This window comes from Rhinoraja longicauda, chromosome 32, assembly GCF_053455715.1.
Source record: "Rhinoraja longicauda isolate Sanriku21f chromosome 32, sRhiLon1.1, whole genome shotgun sequence".
Lineage (NCBI taxonomy): Eukaryota > Metazoa > Chordata > Chondrichthyes > Rajiformes > Arhynchobatidae > Rhinoraja > Rhinoraja longicauda.
This window is the reverse complement of record NC_135984.1, coordinates 10785427-10805102: the sequence shown is the minus strand read 5'-3', so window position 1 is coordinate 10805102 and position 19676 is coordinate 10785427. Positions and strand designations below refer to the sequence as shown.

At 47.1% G+C, this 19676-nt stretch overlaps 2 protein-coding genes across 3 annotated transcripts; one reads left to right on the top strand and one right to left on the bottom strand.

The window, feature by feature from the left end:
• Positions 1–333: 333 nt before the first annotated feature.
• On the bottom strand, positions 334–6820 carry pih1d2 (PIH1 domain containing 2). Its single transcript, XM_078426664.1, has 4 exons — positions 6277–6820; positions 4554–4677; positions 2565–3091; positions 334–1155 (listed from the first exon to the last, which is right to left on the bottom strand). Exons 1-4 carry the CDS (start codon positions 6451–6453, stop codon positions 1015–1017), a joined length of 969 nt encoding a protein of 322 aa, XP_078282790.1. The 5' UTR covers positions 6454–6820; the 3' UTR covers positions 334–1014.
• On the top strand, positions 6811–19072 carry nkapd1 (NKAP domain containing 1). 2 transcript variants are annotated; one of them, XM_078426667.1, is made up of 6 exons: positions 6811–6864; positions 8624–8705; positions 9814–9914; positions 11838–12002; positions 13435–13488; positions 15772–19072. In XM_078426667.1, exons 2-6 carry the CDS (start codon positions 8637–8639, stop codon positions 16292–16294), a joined length of 912 nt encoding a protein of 303 aa, XP_078282793.1. In that variant the 5' UTR covers positions 6811–6864; positions 8624–8636; the 3' UTR covers positions 16295–19072. The 2 variants fall into 2 exon arrangements, with proteins under 2 accessions (XP_078282793.1, XP_078282792.1); XM_078426666.1 differs by lacking the exon at positions 6811–6864 and adding an exon at positions 7295–7509.
• The last annotated feature ends 604 nt before the right edge of the window (positions 19073–19676 follow it).

The following is a 19676-nucleotide window of genomic DNA, read 5'->3' as shown; positions in this document are numbered from 1 at the left end:
CTGAAGAAGTCCACATTGAATGCCACCTCCTAATTGTCAATGAGAACTGATGGCAAATTGTCTTCAATCGCTGCAATCCTTTTAAAGAGGGGCTTAATCCGAAAATTTCTGTGCAATGATAGTGGATTTGCACGGTAGGTCTCCAAGGTCCTTGTGAGTAAGTAAAGTATAAGAATATTATTTAACAAAGTTTATCGTACAGTCGTAGATAGTCATACAGCACGGAAACAGGCCATTCAGTCCAATGCCCATCCTGGCCAAGATACCCACTGTGTCCACCTGTCTGCATTTGGCCCATGTCCATCTAAATCTTTCCTATTTAATCTACCGGTCGAACTGTCTTTAAAATGTTAGTATGGTTCCTGCCTCAACTACCACCTCTTGCAGCTCATTTTATATACCTACCACCCTCTGTGGAAAAAGTTGCCCCTCGGGTTCATATTCAGTCTTTCCTCTATCAAGTACACCTGTTCCCTGGTACTAGAATTGAATTGAACAAATTTTATTAGCCAAGTATGTATACATACAAGGAATTTGCCTTGGCGCTTTGCTCGCAAATAATAACACAATTAAGAATAAAACATTATAATTTAAACAAATGAAGATTGAAATAAAATACCAGAGCAAAAGGAGGCTGCTCTGGGTAAACTGCCCAGTTTAACTGCCCTTGCGAAGGTGGTGTTGAAGAAGGCAAGCTGCCAGGAGCCCCACAGCATAATTAGTTTCCCTACACATAAAACATGAGAAGTTTAATAATTAACATAGCACATGGCGTACAGCTTCAAAGGAATTTATTTTGATGCACTGGTTTTATAAATCTTTGTGAAATTTTATGACAAACCAATCTGAATGTGAACAGGATGCAGCTGAACAAGGCGTGTGAGTGCACTCTGAGGAACAGGAAACCTTTGGCTGTTCGCATTTGGTTCAATTACATCCATCAGAAACGATATCCTTACGGCAGTCTGCTTGGAAATAGGTTGGAATGCATAACATTTGAGAGATTCGGTCCGGTTACTTGGTAAGAATAGGCATCCGTACGGACAGGGTGAGGGTCTTCCTGCTGAACCTGGCGATGACCATGTCCTCACAGATGGTTTCAGGTAGGTTGAGCTGGAGTCGGTACTTTGCCGCCACATCGATAACAACGTCATCCTGTATCGAGAGGCAGATGGAAATTAACAGGCTAATCTCTCCATAAAGACATCATGTGAAGCGTTAACTTTAAATGTCAGTCTAAACCAGTTTCAAATTGATTAACTTTACAGAAATATAGGTGACTTTCTGGTGACCGTGAGGGCAGGTGGTGGTGTAACATTGTCCCTCTACCTGCAGCTTAACGACTTATTGTGGACCAAGTACAAGCTATTGTCCATAGTTTTCATAATTTATATAACTGCGAGCTTGCCGTGTACTATATTGTGCATCCCTCTTTCTTATGGAGTGTTCCAATGTTTTCACAATACACAACACAATTGAGGTGCAGCATAAAAACCATAAGCTGAGACATACCAAGAACATTAATGTCTTATAAAGAAATTTCAACTGAATTACTCAGAAGTAGTAGGTTAATTGGCTGGGTAAATGTAAAAATTGTCCCTAGTGGGTGTAGGATAGTGTTGGTGTGCGGGGATCGCTGGGCGGCGCGGACTTGGAGGGCCGAAAAGGCCTGTTTCCGGCTGTATATATATGATATGATATGATATGATAAGTACTGACCAGCTAACTGCATTAGTCTTGTATTCACTGGAGTTTAGAAGGATGAGAGGGAATCTTATAGAAACATATAAAATTATAAAAGGACTGGACAAGCTAGATGCAGGAAAAATGTTCCCAATGGTGGGGGAGTCCAGAACCAGGGGCCACAATCTTAGAATAAAGGGGAGGCCAATTAAAACTGAGGTGAGAAAAAAACTTTTTCACCCAGAGTTGTGAATTTGTGGCATTCTCTGCCACAGAGGGCAGTGGAAACCAAATCACTGGATGGATTTAAGAGAGAATTAGATAGAGCTCTAGGGGCTAATGGACTCAAGGGATATGGCGAGAAGGCAGGCACGGATTATTGATTGGGGACGATCAGCCATGATCACAATGAATGGCAGTGCTGGCTCAAAAGGCCGAATGGCCTCCTCCTGCAGCTATTTTCTATGTTTCTATTAACAAGACAAAGTGTTTGAATAACTCAGTGGGTCAGGCAGCCTCTCTGGAGAACATGGATAGGTGACATTTTGGGTCAGGACCACTTTGTCACCCATCCATGTACTCCAGAAATGCTGCCTGACCCGCTGAGTTACTCCAGAACTTTGGCTTTTTTTTGTAAAGCAGCAAGTTCCTTGTTTCTAGCTAGACTTAACAAATTGGCGACTAACTTATTACGATAGAGAAGGGGGGCGTTCAGCCCATTCCTGTATCTGAGAGTTCTCAGAGCAATGCCAAATCTGAATGTAGGAGCACACCAGCCCACCCCATCCCGACAGTCCCCGCTGGAATTTGGAATCTGAATTCTCCCATCTGTGGTTTACAACACTGCACAAGCCCGAGCTCGGTGTTCAGTCAGCACAAACCTTGGAGACGCTGAGACCACAGTCTGCCACAGAGGAAACCTCAGGCAGCTCCACCTTCAGCTGGATGCTTGTCGGTTTCCCACCCTCATCAGTGATGACGGACATCTTGTACTTTGGAGTCTCCACTGTGTTGCTGCACTCAAAGTCCACACTTGAGATCTCCTGGATGAGGCCCGGCTTGTTTGGCCGGTGGGTTTGAGTGGGCAGGTGGATGGGACTGTTCTGCTCCCCGCCTGCCTCTCTCAGGCTGGTCAGCTGCTGCAGTAAGGAGGCGTTAGCATTGGCCTCTGCCCCCACGGTCACAGCCTGGTCAGGATCGCTTCTCCCGCTCAGCCGTTGCTTGATCCGCTCCGTGCTGCCCGTCTGCGTCTGCCCCAGCAGCCTGTACGAGTGCGACAGGCGGACGCTGTGCTGCTCCTCGATGTATCTCATCGCCAGGCGGATGAGCTGGTCCCTTTCCACAGGGTCCTCCTTTGCTTTCTGAATCACCTCGGGGCTGTAAGCAACGTCGGTGACGCAGCAAGTGTCTGCGGGAGGGAATTAAAAAAGTTCAAGTAACTTACTCTTCAGCAAACCTGCCCACCTTCCGCCAGTGAAGAGACCTCGCTGTGTGCAGTTGTGGTTGCCCAACTACAGGAATTATGTCATTCAGTGGGAAAGAATGCAACAAAGATTCACCAGGATGTCTCCTTGGTTTGAGTTATAGGGAGATGTTGGATAGGATGGGATTTTCTTATTTGGAGTGTTGGAGGCTGTGGGAATGTGTTCAAGATCACGAGGGGTATAGAGGCATCCCCCTCCATAGGCATCTGCAGTTCCATCTGACACAGTACTCCACGTGTGGTGTCACCGGCAGCTTTTACAGAAGTAACATGACCCCTCCAACTCCGGTGCTCAATGCCCAAATGCCCTCCTCACCACCTTGTTTTTCTGTGTCACCTCTTTCATGTACTATTACTTGTGCCTGGAGGTTTCTCTGTTCCACAACAATCTCCATGGCATTTCCTGTGCAAGTCCTGCACTGGTTTAACCTCGCATTTATCCAAGATACAGTTTGAACCTTGAGGTTGGAAAGTGCGGAGTGCAATTCAAAGCAGGGTTAATTTTGAGTATTCTCGTGGCTAAGTGCCCATCTATCACTGAGACTTCCAGAACAATCACGTAGAACATAGAATAGTGCAGCAGAGGAACAGACACTTCAGCCCACAATGTTTAGTTTAGTTTCGAGATACAGCGCGGAAACAGGCCCTTCGGCCCACCGGGTCTGCGCTGACCAGCGATCCCCGCACACTAACACTGTCCTACACACACTAGGGACAATTTTTACATTTACCAAGCCAATTTAACCTACAAACCTGTACGTCTTTGGAATGTGGGAAAAACCGAAGATCTCCGAGAAAACCCACGCAGGTCATGGGGAGTACGTACAAACTCCGTCCAGACAGCACCCGTAGTCGGGATCGAACCCGGCTCTCCGGCGCTGCATTCACTGTAAGGCAACAACTCTACCGTTGTGCCACCGTGACCGCATGTTTGTGCGGAACATGATGCCAAATTAAACTAATCTCATCAAACTGTACCTGATCTATATCCCTCTATTCTCTGCACTTCCGTGTACCTAGTTAAAATCCTCTCAAATGTCACTATCGCATCTGTCTCAATCACCATCCCTTCCAATGCGTTCCAGGCCCCCACTACTGTGTGTAAAAAAAACTTACCCTGCAAATCTCCATTAAACTTTTTCCCTCTCACCTTATAGCTATGCCCTGCAATGTTGAACATTTCAACCAGGGTAAAAAGGTTCTGACTGTCTACCCTATCTATGCCATAACTTGCAATTCAAGGCGGCTCACAGGAGGAAGCATGGAACATGATGTGGCAGTGAGACGGGCTGGGAGAAGCATCACTGCTCTTACCCCAGGCAACATGCTCACAACATATCTATCACGCGTCACGTTTGGAGACAAGCCAGCCTTGGTTCACAACTACCTGTTCCATTGACTGTTTCCTCCATCAGCCCTCCACTGAGAGGGACAGGGTCGGCATTGCCCTTCGGAGCAGGGACACGACTCCAGCTGCAAAGGTTTATGAACAGCACCCTCTCGCCAGGTTCCTGGAGGAGAGAGAAATAATGACTGCTTGTTGTCAAAGGTCTCAAAGATCTCTGGCAGAATTAACTTGAGACGGGCAGGTACAATTCAAACTCTTGTCCATGTGTCACTCATGGCCCTCCTTAACAACCTATCGTCTGCTATCAGAAACTAGTCTCTTGCACAGTCTTGCTTTTACAATTTATGTGCAATTTAAGGTGTGCGTGTCTGAGTCTGTGTGCCTGCGAGCTCGCTGCATTTACATTGTATCTGTACCTCACTGCACTTGTGTGTATAACAAAACGTGAACTCATGCGCCACATAAAAATCCATTACATTTTTTATCACCACCCTCCTGCAATACGTTTCAGTTATCAACCACTCTCTGGGTGAAACGGTTCACCTCATTCCCTCTAGTTCTCCCCCTTATCCTAAATCTGTGTCTTCCAGTTCCACCTCTGAGATTAGGAAATGTTTCCTGCGGTCTATTCAACACATACCCCTCATAATTCTATATCCCTCAATCATGTCCCCTCTTATCTTCCCTGCTCCAGGAAGGACAGACCCAACCTCCCCTCATAGTTAAAGACCAACATAGATTCCTGGTGAATCTCCTCAGCACCCTGTCCAGTGCTCTCATATCCTTGCTGTAGTGTGGTGACCAGAACGACACACAGTTCTCCAGCTGGAATGGACAGAAGACGTTTCGGGTTGGGACTCTTCATCCGTCTGTGGAAGGGTCTCAACCCAAAACATTGTCTGTCCATTCCCCCCAGAGCTGCTGCCTGACCTGCTGTACGTGTGTTTTGCTCCAGATTCCCGTATCTGCAGTTTCTTGTGTCACGTTTATAAAAATGTTGGCTCCTCTCTCCCACTGACTATTTGGAACGTGTGGCATCGCCCAGCTGAGTAATGCCTGGTTCCAGTAACACCTGACTCTCATCACAATAGTTTAATGTATTCACAAGGATTGCTTTATTTTAAAGTGTATGAGGTTATTGAAGGAAATGTAAATATTGGTGCCCAGCGGTATGTCGCTTTGGCAGCTTACAACCCAGCTGCATGAATGTTGATTTTTGTAGTTTCAATTAACTCCTGCATTCCCTTCTCTCCCCTCTTCCCCCACCCTAGATGTCCTACCATTTCTACTGTTCGCATCCTTGTATCACACCCTCTCACACCCTCTCCTGCCAACAATGTGTTAGTATGGGCTCCATTCTTCCTGGCTGAGGTCTGTGTTGCCGACCCGATTTGTTCTGGCATTTTCTCGCCTCCAGTTCTCTCTTAAGGATAGCGGAGTGAGGGGGTATGGGGAGAAGGCAGGAACGGGGTACTGATTGAGAGTGATCAGCCATGGTCGCATTGAATGGCGGTGCTGGCTCGAAGGGCTGAATGGCCTACTCCTGCACCTATTGTCTATTGTCTATTGCCCCCCCCCCCACCCCCACCCACCATCTCTACTTTCAGTCTGAAGGGTTCTGACCCAAAACATCATCTAATCTTTTTTCTCCAGAGATGCTGCCTGATCCTCTTGAGTTACTCCTCCAGCACTTTGTGTCTATCACCGGTATAAACCAGCGTCTGCAGTTCCACCCTACACATGTTGGTGTCAGAGTTTCTACCTGTATGTTGGTCTGGATGCAGGCGCGGGGCTCCGGGGCACTGCAGTGCTTCATTCCCTCGGCCAGCTGATGGCTGATGAATTTGCCATAAGCTTCAGGGCTGCTCTCGGACATCTCGTCCAACACACTCCACAGCTGGTTCACCTGCTGCAGAAGCTCACTCCGCCCAGTGGCCATCGTTTCCCTGTTGTTGGTGCAAGGCCTTCGACGAAGCAGCTTTGGATCATGAGAGAGTGAGTACCGCGGCCTTCAACACAACAACGCTGGCATCCATGACAGAGTCGCCGTCGCCATGGCGACCGGACAACCGGAAACCGTCCCCTCCCTCCTCCCCCACCACGCAAAGTAATTACAGGCATTCCGCAAGATCATGGAAAGGCGGTTTGTGTGTGGAAGCGGAGTGAGGGGGGGGGAGATGAGAGAAGAAAAAGACAAAAACAAAAAGAAAAGCGTGACCAGAGACGGGCCCGTGTAACTGAGTGTAGGCTGTAGAGCGGGCGGAACCCCCGCTCGCCGCTGCTGCTCCCCGCGGGGGAAGGGAGAGACGGAGGCACCGCTTCCGGTCCGGTGCTGGGGGAGCGGGGACAGGTAACCGGGGGCGGGGTAGGGGGAGGGAGAGGGACGGGGACCCGGGGTCGGTGTCCCGAGTTCCGGGGCTGTGTTCGGGCGGCGGAGGCCGAACCACTCGGCTGTGGCCGGACCTGAGCCTCTCCCCGGGCCTGGCTCTGACACTGAACCGGCCGCGGATCTTGTCTGGGGAAGCGGCCGGCGCTCCCTCGTCGCCCCCCCCCCCCCCGGCGCTCCCTCGCCCCCCCCCCCCCCCACCACCCCGGCGCTCCCTCGCCCCCCCCCCCCCCCACCACCCCGGCGCTCCCTCGCCCCCCCCCCCCCCCCCGGCGCTCCCTCGCCCCCTCGCCCCCCCCCCCACCACCCCGGCGCTCCCTCGCCCCCCCCGTCCCGGCGCTCCCTCGCCCCCCCCGTCCCGGCGCTCCCTCTTGTATCTTGTCATCGTTTCCACCACCAGGGACTATACTGCAAGTATCCTACACCCAATGGGGACAACTTTTACATTTTGTCACCTTTACTAAGCCAATTGACCTACATACCTGTACGTCTTTGGAGTGTGGGAGGAAACGCGAAGATCCCGGAGAAAACTCACGGGGAGAACGTACAAACTCCGTACAGACGGCCCGTGGTCGGGATCGAACCCGGGTCTCCGTCGCTACATTGGCTGTAAGGCAGCAACTCTACCGCTCCGTGTCACAGACCCACCTCCTGCCCGCAGCAGTGAGCGACACCTGTGGAATCGATGTCCCTCACAATCCCTCCCACATCTTCTGGATGTTGTAGCTAACAATGATCTATTCTACATTTTCTTGGATTTGTCCCCTTTGATCTCTCGTTTTCACACCTCACCCTTCCATATCTCTCTCTGTCTCCCTCTCCCCTGAACCTCAGTGTGAAGAAGGGTCTCGACCCGAAACGTCACCCATTCCTTCTCTCCAGAGATGCTGCCTGTCCCGCTGAGTTACTCCAGCTTTTTGTGTCTGTCTTTTGTGTCAGTTTTTGTGTTTACAGCAGGAAATTAAGTGGGTTTTTTCGTTGTGCCGACTGTTGTGTAAAATATAAAAGGCAAACAATTGTTCTTTTTAATTGCTGAGATGTTTACAGCTTTGTATAATGGTGTAACTCAACAAATTAAGCTGCCTTTAGATTGGGTGAAAGCAGCAAGTGACGGGTGAAGTTATAGATGATAATCAGAGGAACACAAGAAAATAGAAAAGTCATTTGTCTACTATTGGACAATCTGTGTCTTGGGCCTCATTTTCTCTGTGCCATTCCTACATCTATCATTTCCCCGATCTTTCAAAATGTATTCTCTTCCTCTTCAAATACGTGAAGGCAGCAGAATGGGCGGGAAAGATAGATCAGCCACGATTGAATGGCAGAGCAGACTTGATGGGCCGAGTGGCTGAATTCTGTTCCAAGAACTTATGAATTTACCCACATAGCTCTAGACTGAACACCCATTTACATTTCAATTTTAAATGATCACTCTCTAATATTGTAATATCTTGCAGCTCTGTCCCAACGTTTAGATTCTATTTTGGAAATAACTCAACATCTACTCCTTACAATCTTGACTGTTTCAATAAGATTAAATGAATCATAAATAATTGGGCTAAGGACTGATGTAGAGTCCCTGACCTGTAACAACTGATACTGCCTGTGGGCCCAGTTTCCAGCATCTGCAGTTTTAATTGTTTTCAGCCGTTGCTGCAGTCACTCCAGTTACAAGGTTAGTTTGGTCCTGCACCCAGATTGACATTGCTCTCTCATTTTTTAGGATATCGCTCACGATGGCTCGAATTCCCATGGGCAAAGTTCTTCTGCGGAATGTCATCCGCCACACAGATGCCCACAACAAGGTAAGCTTGTTGAACTTCTGTTTTATTAAACTCAAATCCACAGTAAGGGAGAATTAGATTTAGCTCTTAGGGCTAAAGGAATTAAAGGGATATGGGGGAAAAGCAGGAACGGGGTACTGATTTTAGATGATCAGCCATGATCATATTGAGCGGTGCTGCTGGCACGAAGGGCCGAATGGCCTATCCTGCACCTATTTTTCTATGTTTCTATGGAGCAGCTCTCTCGGCGGCACACAAAAATGTTACTAGTTGTCAAAGTCTGCACATGTGCTGTTCACCACGAAAGCCTGGTCAGTATTGCTGCTGCAGCTGTTAGTCTTAGCCAATGCTGTCAGTGCGGAATTGGTGATATGATATGACCTTCAACTTTTCAAAGACATCGCAGGGTGTGTGTGCAGTTGGCAGAGCCAGAGGACATAGCCCAGGGGAGGGGGTCACAAACCAGGGGCATGACTACAGCATAAGGGGCTGGTCACTTGGTATGGGTCTGTTCTTGCTGCGTGTACCAAAATACAGTGAAACGCCATGTTTGTGCGCTATTCAATCAAATGAACCAATACTTGTTAGTTACTGGTGAGGATTCTGAGGGATAAGATATATATGTGCATTTGGAAAGGAGGGTCTCAACCCGAACCGTCACCCATTCCTTCTCTCCAGTGCAAAGAGAAAAATACCAGAGTACAGAATGTAGCGTGACAGTGTTATAGTGTTACAGTTACAGAGAAAGTGTAGATAAAAATGTTCAAGGAATGCAATGGAAATTCACGACTACACCCTACTTATGAAAGGACCGTGCAGCAGTAATCCGATGGCAGTGGGGAAGATGCTGTTTCCGAATTTTGAGGTACATAATTTCAAGCTTTTGTTTCTTCTGCCCGACAGGAGGGGAAGAAGTTTGGAATGAGCGGGTTGTGAGTGGCCCTTGATTACATTGGCTGCTTTCCTGAGACACTGGATAGTGTAGATGGAGTCGATGGGGGAGGCTGGTCAGTGTGATGTACAGGACTGCGTCCACAACCCTACAATTGCTTCTGGCTTGGGCAGAGCTGCTGCCAAACCCGGCTGTGATGTATTGAGTGCTTTAAACTTGCCTTCTGGCCTTCTGCAGATTCAGGAGGAGTCAGAAATGTGGAAGATCAGGGAAAAAGAGAAGCAAGCCAGCAAGATGAGATTTTGCCATCAGCGAAGAAAGACTGAGGGTTTGTCGGGGTGAGTATTTAATCCTGCTGCCGTATACCTGAGGCCTGTGGAGCTGGTCTTACTGTTGCTATACCGTCGCTCGAACTGCGAACTTGGATTCATGCATGAGATGTCCCAAACATCTCCCCCCTGCAACTGCAGTAGATGTATTACCTGTCCCTATACCTCCTCTGTCCTAATGAACTACACACCCCAGTAGCCCTTACTGGTGAGATAGTGGATTACACGCATCTCCTCCAACCTCATACACTGCATCTGGTGTTCCCGATGTGGCCTCCTGCACATCGGCGAGACCAAGCACAGGCTCGGCAACCATTTTGCTGAACACGTGCTCGGCTTGCCACGGCCTGCTGGATCTCCCGGTTGCTAACCATTTTAACTCCTCATCCCATTCCAATACTCACCTTTCTGACCTGGTCCCCCTCGATTGTCAAAGTGAGGCCACATGCAAACTTAGTTTTGTTTATAGATACAGCATGGAAACTGGCCTTTCGGCCCACTGAGACCGTGTCGGCCATTGATTACCTGTTGACACTAATTCTATGTTATTCAACTTTCCCATCCACTCCCTACACATTATGGGTCATTTAAAGAGGCCAATTGGCCTATAAACCTGCACATAAATATAGCACCTTATATTCTGCTTGGTTAGCTTATGGTATGAACATTGAATTCTCCAATCCCAAATAACCCTCCCCCAACCCCCACTTTCTTTCTTGTGCCCCCCCCCCCCCCATCGTGGTGTGCTACAATTTCTCCCAGCACATTCCAGTCTCCCCCTCCCCAGTCACCCTGCTCCTCCTTTCATTTCTCATCCCTACGTCCCCAATTTCCATTTTTTTGCCCCCCTCTTTCTCATTCCTCCTTTCTGTTTTTGCATTGAACTCCTTTTCTCTCCACTTCTGACATCATTTTGTCTTCTTTTCATTTCTCGCCTTTGTCAGTTACTCCACCTGTCTGCCAATCACACCCCCTTTACCTGCATCCACCTATCACTTACCAGGCTTTGCTCCACTTCCACCTCTTTTTCAGCTTTCTTCCCCTACTCCAAATGACTGAAGAAGGATCCCGACCCGAAACGTCACCCTGGTCCATTCTTTCCACAGATGCTGCCAGACCCGCTGAGTTCCTCAAGCACATTGTGTTTTTTGCTCAAGATTCCAGCACCTGCAGTTCCAAGTCTCTGTTGCTTTTCTTGATATATATTAACAGAGTGTACACCAGTGTACAGGGCAGGTAACAATTAGCTGATGATGCCACAATAAGCTGATGATGCAAAGTACGCCAGTGTATTTTGAAGATGACAGTAAGCTGGTGGGTGAAGTAGGATTGACAGATGTAGGCAGGCTGTGGATGGCTGGATGGGACAAATGTTACATTTTGGTAGCAAGAAGAAATGTCTTTCAGAAAAGGAAATCTGCCGTCTTTAGCCAGAGCAGCCGAGATGTGTCTCCTGGCCACCAATGTTGACTCGTAACTATCTAACACACACGCACAACTGCAGGTGCTAGAATCTTGATCAAAGGCTGGGGGAACTCAGCGGGTCAGGCAGGATCTGGGATGGGATTTAAGTCTGAGAGAGGAATTTTGGGTCAGGACCCTTCTTTATCCCTTCTCCTGGTTTTAGATTTCACTCGTCTACTCTCCTGATCTGACACCTTTTATCTTTCTAGCCTTTGCCTAGCACTTACTCCATTCATCTACTATTCACACTCCTCACCTCTATCTACCGATCAGTTAATGATTCATGTTGGAGACCTTTCATCAGAACTTAGTGACTACTAAAGTAGCAGTTTTGAGGAAAGATCTTAAACCTGATACATTGACTTGTTTATTCACAGATTCTGCCCGACCTGCTGGGTGTTTTCAATATTTTCTATTTTATTTAATATTTTCAGCATGTAATTGAATTCTATACTGTGTCTGTCCCAGGAACAGGATGCGCTGTGATGGGTATGATGAGGAGGACGAAGAACAAAAGGCAACTGCTGCTGCTGCTGCTGCTGCTGCTCAGAAAACCTTCACGGCACAGGATGAACGGGAAAGCCGAAACTGGACAAAGAAGCTGTACAACTTTGAAGCAAGTGATCCAAACAGGTCTGAGCCTTGAAGTCGTCTGTAGTTGGGGATAGTTAGGAGAGGATCAGGCCCTTCGGCCCACGACATTGTGCTCAACATGATGCCAAGATAAACCTATCCCCTCTGCCTCCACGGAATCCATATTCCTCCATCCCCCAACCAAAAACCTCTTAAATGTCACTATCATTCGTTTCTGCCTCCACCACCATCCCAGGCAGTCCATTTCACACACTCACCACCTTCTGCGTTTTGAAAAAAACTTTCCTCGTGCATCTCTTTTAAACTTTCCCCCTCTGACCTTAAAGCTATGCCTTCTTGTCTTTACCATTTCCATCCTGGGAAAAGGGTTCTAACTGTCTACACTACATGATTCTTATACGCAATGCCCAGTCTGATGAAGGCAAGCATAGTATATGCCTTCTTTCCCACTCTATCTATTTGAGCTGCTACTTTCTGGTAGTTATGGACTTGGAACCCAAGATCTCTCTCTACATCAATGCTGTAAAGGGTCATGCCGTTAACTGTATACATTCCCCTTGCATTCGGCCTCTCGCACTTACTGGTATTAAACTCCACCTGCTATTTCTCAACTCAAAATGGATCTATGCTGTGCTGTCTCCCTTCAGAGCCTCCTTGTAACTAGTTACTCAAACTAATTGCTTCAGTCTTGTGTCCCAGTGCATATACAAAATCCTATATGAACATTTATATTAAAAAAAATAAACCATCATGGTTCAAATTTGTTCTGTTTGGTGAGAAGTTGAATTATCATTTAACTTAACAGGTGGCCGAATTAAGAGAGTCGACAGTAATCTTGATGCTTCATTTTTATTTGAAGTAATCAGACTTTATGCTTTTTATATAAAAAGCCAAATTTTTAAACTGTTACAAGTTGAAATTCCCGGGAAACAGCGAAAACTGAGGATTATAGTCAAAATATTGTTACCGCACTTGGAATGCACATGGCTTATGATCCACCTTGTTCAGAAGTGCAGCTTTTATTAAAATTTCAGGCCAATTTTCCAACCACTGCTTTCCAACCAAAGTTTTGAAACTCTGCTCTGAATTGCCTTGCTCGATGAGCTGTGTACCACACTAGGTGTAGGGCACCCTTTAGTCATGCCGATTAGGCGGAACTAATGAAAAATTCATTAGTCAATCTGAAGATGGATCCTGACTCAGTGTGTCACCTATCCATGTTCTCCAGAGATGCTGCCTGACCCACAGAGTTACTTCACTTTGTACCCTTTTGTATATTAACCAGCATGTACAGTTCTTTGTTTGCACTAATGAATCATGTATAGCCTTTTCTTTGACTGGATAGCATTCAAATAAAAGCTTTTCACTGCACCTCTGTTCACTTATTATAATAACCTAAATTGAATTGAGCAATTCACTAGTTTTTAAATTATGCAGTAATTAAATAGTCTTTTCTGAATTGATTGTTTAGATGGGGCCACAGTGGCTACAAGGAACTTTACCCAGAGGAATTTGAATCTGAGAGGTAAGTTTTAAAACATATCAACATAGTTGGAAAGATGGTAATTTAATGTAATCGTAATCCTGAGATTCCGCCCTGAATCAGGATGGATTGATGTTATGACATATTTCCAATCTTAATCTGATTTTATTTTTGTGTGATGGGACAATGCTAAACATGAAAAATCAAAGCAATCAAATCAAAGCCTGAGTGGGCCACTCAGCCAATATTCTCTCAATATTTTCTAATCGTGGATCTGCCTTAAACATGAAATGTCTTAATCTCCACAACCCTTTGTGGAAGACAATTGAAAAGTTCACTGCCAAGGGCAGCACAGTGGCCCCGCTGGTGGAGCCGCTACCTCACATCGCCAGAAATCCGGATTTTAAATTGTCTGTGTGGAGTTTGCGTGTTCTCCCTGTGGCCCCAAGGGTTTCCTCCGGGCGCTCCGGTATCCTCCCACGTCCCAAAGACAGGGAGTGGATGCGAAGGTGGGATAACATCGATCCCGTGTGAACGGGTGACCAGTGGTCGGCGCCAACTCGGTGGGCGGAAGGGTCTGTTTCCATGCTGTATCTCTAAAAACTAAGTGGGGGAATCTCTGCCCTGCTCTGTCCCTTCTTATCTAGTCTGAGCCCTGGTCAGAGACACCTCACCAGGGGATAACTAGTCCCTGCAGCCAGCCACAAATCCTCCCACAGGATAACCCCTACCTGATTGGAGAACATCTCTACACTTGTTTAGGTCCACCACCGATATTCTGGCACCCTTGCTTCCAGAGCCTTTCTGGATTATCCGTTTTGCTAGACCAAGAGGTCATGGCCTCCGAGAGGAGTCCGGTACTAGAACGTTCCGCTGGGGGGACATGGGGGGGGGGGGGGGGGGGGGTTGCAAGTGTGCTCTCGTGATTTTGTCCAGATTGCCAGAAAATCAATGGTGGTCCTGTACTTGAATCCTCTTGCAATATACTGGTTACTTTCCTATTGCTTGAGGGGTAACTTTGTTACACAAAGGGTGGTAGGTATATGGGCCGAACTACCGGAGGAGGTAGTTCAGGCAGGTCTATCACAACGTTTAAAAAAACATTTGGACAGGTACATGGATAGGATAAGAGGGATATGGGCCGAATGCGGGCAAGTGGGACTATTGTAGATGGGGCATGTTGGTTGTCATGGGCAAGTTGTGCTGAAGGATCTGTTTTCATGTTCTATGACTCTATGCTTGCATGTTAACTACATCGAATTGTCTGCATGGATATCCAGATCCCCATGAATCCTAACGCATTCTTTCACTATTTAAAATGTACTCCAGATGGAAACCTTGCATTTTCCCACATTTTTGTCCCATCAGCTACGATTATTATCTGTGCTCTGTAGGACACAACAATGAGGAGCTAGGAGAGGTGTGAGGAAATTGAGGTAGGCACTTACTGGGTTGGCGAAAGGAGTGAGGTGAATGTTGTCTGTATGGATTTTAAAAGGGCATTGGGCAACGTCATTAAAGCATGTTAACAAAGCTGAGGCCTTTGGGGTAACAAAGTCAGGAGAAGCTATTATGGAAAATTGATTTAAGAGAAGGCGGTCAGAGTGGTACCTGCCAAGGATGCGTGCTAGAGGTATTCATTTTTTTTGACATGCTTGGACATTGGAGTACAGACCGTGACGTATAAAGTTCTAGAGGTGGCGGTGTGGTAAACATAGAGGCCCAGGTCAGACCAGTGATAACGGCCGGGAACTAGCAGCTTGTAAGGGTGCTGACAGCAGAAACCATCAATGATGTAGTTTAGTTTAGAGATGCAGTGTAGAAACAGGCCTTTCGGCCCACTAAGTCCTAGCCGACCAGCAATCACCATACACTAGTTCTATCCTACACACTAGCGGCAATTTACAGAAGCCAATGAACCTGCAAACCTGCACGTCTGTGGAGTGTGGGAGGAAACCAGAGCACCCGGAGAAAACCCACGCAGTCACTGGGCGAACGTCAAACTTGGTACAAAAGCACCCGTGGTCAGGATTGAACTCTGGTCTCTGGCGCTCTAAGGTAGCAACTCTGCTGCTGTGCCACTGTGCCGCCCTTAAAACTTGAAAGGAAAATTTGGATAGGCACTGGAGCGAAGTAAACTAGAAGGAAGATGATAGAGCTGGTGAATGGGATGAATCCCTGCGTAGTGGGTGAGCACGCACTCGGTGGGCTGAATGGCCTCCTTGCCTGCCGTAATAGCTCAACGATCAGGTTATTCTGGTGTGCACCTCTGCTTATAGACGTTGCAGCTCTGTGTTAGAACTCATCTGTACTTTACATTTCCAGCGACCAGAAGGAGGGCGAGGTTCCGGCTGCCAATGGGGAGAAACCCATGCACCCAGAGCCCTTGAAACTGGCGTCACGCAAGCGCAAGCGCTCGAGTAAAACCAGCAAGAAGAAACGCAAGAAGAAGTCTCGGAAGAAGGTGAGACGGAAGCGGAGCCTGCAGTGCAGTGATTCGTCGAGTGACAGCGAGAGCACGGTGGAGGAGCAGAACGGAAGGAAAAAGATGAAAGCAAAGAAGAAACAGCGGGAGAAGGTGGCGTGGCAGCAGAAGGAGCAGCCCTGCCAGTCCAGCGACAGTGGCCCATCAAGCGCCCACCACCACTCTGACACCAGCAGCAAGGATGGCAGCGGTTCCAGCTCTCAGCTGCAGAAGGAGAAGAAGAGAAGGAAAAAGAAAGAGAGGAGGAATATTCCAAAGGCAGAGGGCGACCGAGAAATCAAAGACAACAAAAAGAAACGTAAAAACTGGAAAATTGCACCCAACGATACTTCGGATGAGAGCGGAGACGAAGAGCTGAACTAGAGGGGTGCTGAGAAGGTGCCGGTGCTCTCCTCAACCTGGGCTGTGTGAACCCAGCACTGCGGTCAGGCCAGGTGCATCACTTAGCTTTACTGGCACAGCCTGCAAGTGGTGCGGTGCTGGTTACAGACCAGCCTTCCTCAGATGCTACATGGTGATATACTGTCCGGGCAGCCACTTCCAGTCTGCTGCTGCCTTTCTCTCAATATTACACGCCATGTAACACCCCGTCTCTTGTGTAGTGAAGGAACCTTTGGGGGCTGGGTCAGTACAGATCCACACTCTGCATTGCGCTGTTCATGAGTTGTAGGTACAGAGTTAGGCCATTCGGCCATTAAGTCTACTCCGACATTCAATCGTGGCTGATCTATCTTTCCCTCTCAATCCCATTCTACTGCCTCCCCATAACCCCTAACACACTAATCAAAAATCTATCAATCTCCACCTTAAAAAATACCCTTTGACTTGGCCTCCATGTCCTTCTGTGGCAAAGAATTCCACAGAATCATCACCCTCTGTTTAATTAAATCCCTCCTCATCTCCTTTCTAAAAGTACGTCCTTTTATTCTGAGGCCGTGGCCTCTGGTCCTAGACTCTCCCACTAGTGGAAACATCCCCTCCCCATCCACTCGATCCAGGCCTTTCACTATTTGGTACGTTTCAAAGAGGACCCCCTCATCCTTCTAAACTCAAGCGAGGAAGAGGCCTTGTGCCGTCACACGCTCATTGAATCAGACGGTTCTCACCCCCACTGCTGCCATGCACTGTGCCACAGTGGTGGAACCGTTCTGCCATTGATCCCAACGCTCACTATGTGTAAGGCACACGCCCTGTGTAAGATTCTGTTTCTTAGAACACCTCAAGCAGGCAAATGCAAAAGGGGGTCGGTCGCCTATTTGAATCTGATATAGATTTCCAATGCTATAACTTTACTTTTCTCGACGAGCAGGTTGTTAATAATGAAGGTGATTTCTCGTCAGCTGAATGAATTTGTATTTTCTCAGTGCAGCGGGACTGAGTTTGTTTGGCTTGAGGAGCGTGGTGTGAAATTATGTTGACTAAGAAGGGACCTGCCACCAGTGCCAAAACCAGTGCTCAAAGCTCCTTCTTAAATTACGTGTGCTCCTATCAGTAAACACGTCTCAAAGACGTGCCGGTTTGTAGGATAATTAGCCTCAAAATCGCTGCTAGTGTGTAGGGAGAGGGTGGGATAACATAGAACTAGTGTAAACGGGTGATCGATGGTTGATGTGGATTCGTTGGGCCGAAGGCTTGTTTCCATGTTGCATCTCTAAACTAAACTCGGCTAAACATGTAACGGAGCACATTTATTAGTTGCCTCCATCCTTAGATTCTTCCTCCTAGCCTTGTTGTGTCAATCCAATGATCACTATTAAGTTGATTGATTCTCAACTTCTCTTCCCAGTTTAATTATTTCTTTTTTTTGTTTGTTTTAGAACTTTAAATGTTATTTACACAATCCAAAGATTCTTCATGGGGGAAAACTATCAAGGAAAATGTTAGCGATGCAGGGAGGATCTTTGTTTAAAAATACTTGTTGGATTATTGAAGGCATTTTGATTCATTTTATCTTGATGTCGGACAAAATGGTGGCATTTTACTCGACAGATTTTTCTTCATTCACATCCTGTTCAAGTGGCGATTTCTGCATCGGACAGCAAGACGTAAATAAACTGTATAACCACGTATGTCTGCTCCCTCTGAATCACGCCCGGCTGATAACGTGCGTTTCTTGTACGAGAGTCCCTCGGGCTGAGAACTGCTGAACGTGGCTGGATTGGTTCTCCAATAATTTGCCCAGTTAAAAGGAGCAAACTCAGCACAGGTTAAGAACTGAGTTTACCATTTTTAAAATTTAACATTAGCCTTCCCTGGAAATGCTCACCCAATCTGTTCCTTTCCTTGCACACAATGGGATTTTGGTTCTTGCCGCCAGGCAGCTCCCAGGATCCACCTGTCCAGTGCCTGTTCAGAAGGTTGATCTGACCCAATGTGTCATGGTGAGGACTAACACAGTCCAGCCACTCGCTGATATAGCAAGTAGGCCATAAGGAAAGTGCGTCTCGGATCAATTAAAGTCGGTGCCTTCCAACTATGTGAATGCTCATGATTCATTCTGCTGAAATGAGACTTGTGCAGTGAGTGGGTCGAGTAAACCCAGCCCAAACTTTGCCGGGTTTCGATGGAGAACGTATTAGTCCGCCGATTTTTGATCATCAATTTAATGGGGAAATCTGTCCCTTAAAATTAAAAATGAGTGCCATGTTCTTTGACAGGGAGCAGCTGAGAAAATGCACCAATTGAACAGTATTATATACTATTTCACGGTGTGCAGTCAGATTACATGCATGGTATCTTCCTACTCACTGATGTTATTTACCAATAGATATTTTCTGCTCTGAATTGTCAAAGAACATGTCCTGAAACTTACATTCTGGTAAGCATTATTCTTGAAAGAGAGAAGCCTTTGTGACAATATTCACTGCTTGATGTACAGCTGATGTTGTTTATGCCTTTGTTCTATAAATAGAACCATCGGAGGCGCTGCTTGATAAATACAAGTGTCTATATAAGACTTGCCTGCGATATATATCGGCCTGTCTTTCCTATGTTGCTAAGTGACGAAAGGTTTTTTAAAGAGATCCATTTTTGTATTTGATCTTTAGAATATTAAAGCATGACTTTTTTTTGCATAAATATTTTAACACTTCGATTGTTGTTGCCAGAGTGCTCACATCCACAATTGCAAACTTTTTAGCAATGCAGTTGCAGGTTTTGAAATCATGTACTATACTGCTTACTTGTCAGGTGCTGTGATGAATACAGAATATTTTTCAAGTTTGGTTCTCTCTGCCGCTGTGATTGACTTCATTCCTTGTTGGTTCTCCGTCACTCCATTTGGTGCATCAACGGCACGGGACACACAAGCGGGCACGGTGGCGCACCCTTACAGTTGCTGCCTTACAGCGCTTGCGGCGCCGGAGTCCCGGGTTCCATCCCGACTACGGGTGCTGTCTACGGGGTTTTACACCCTCCCTGTGGCTGCGTGGGTTTCCTCCCAGATCTTCAGTTTCCCCCCACACTCCAAAGACGCACGAGTTTGTAGGTTAATTTACACTTGCTATAAGTGTAAATTGTTCCTTGTGTGTGTGTGTAGGGTAGCGTTAATGTGCTGGGATCATTGGTTGGGGCGGACTCGGTGGCCTGTTTCCGCGCTGTGTAAACTATGTGGGGGCCGAGATTGACAGATTCTTGATTAGTACGGGTGTCGGGTTATGGGGAGAAGGCAGGAGAATGGGGTTAGGAGGCAGTGATAGACCAGCAATGATTGAATGGTGGAGTAGATGAGCCGAATGGCCTAGTT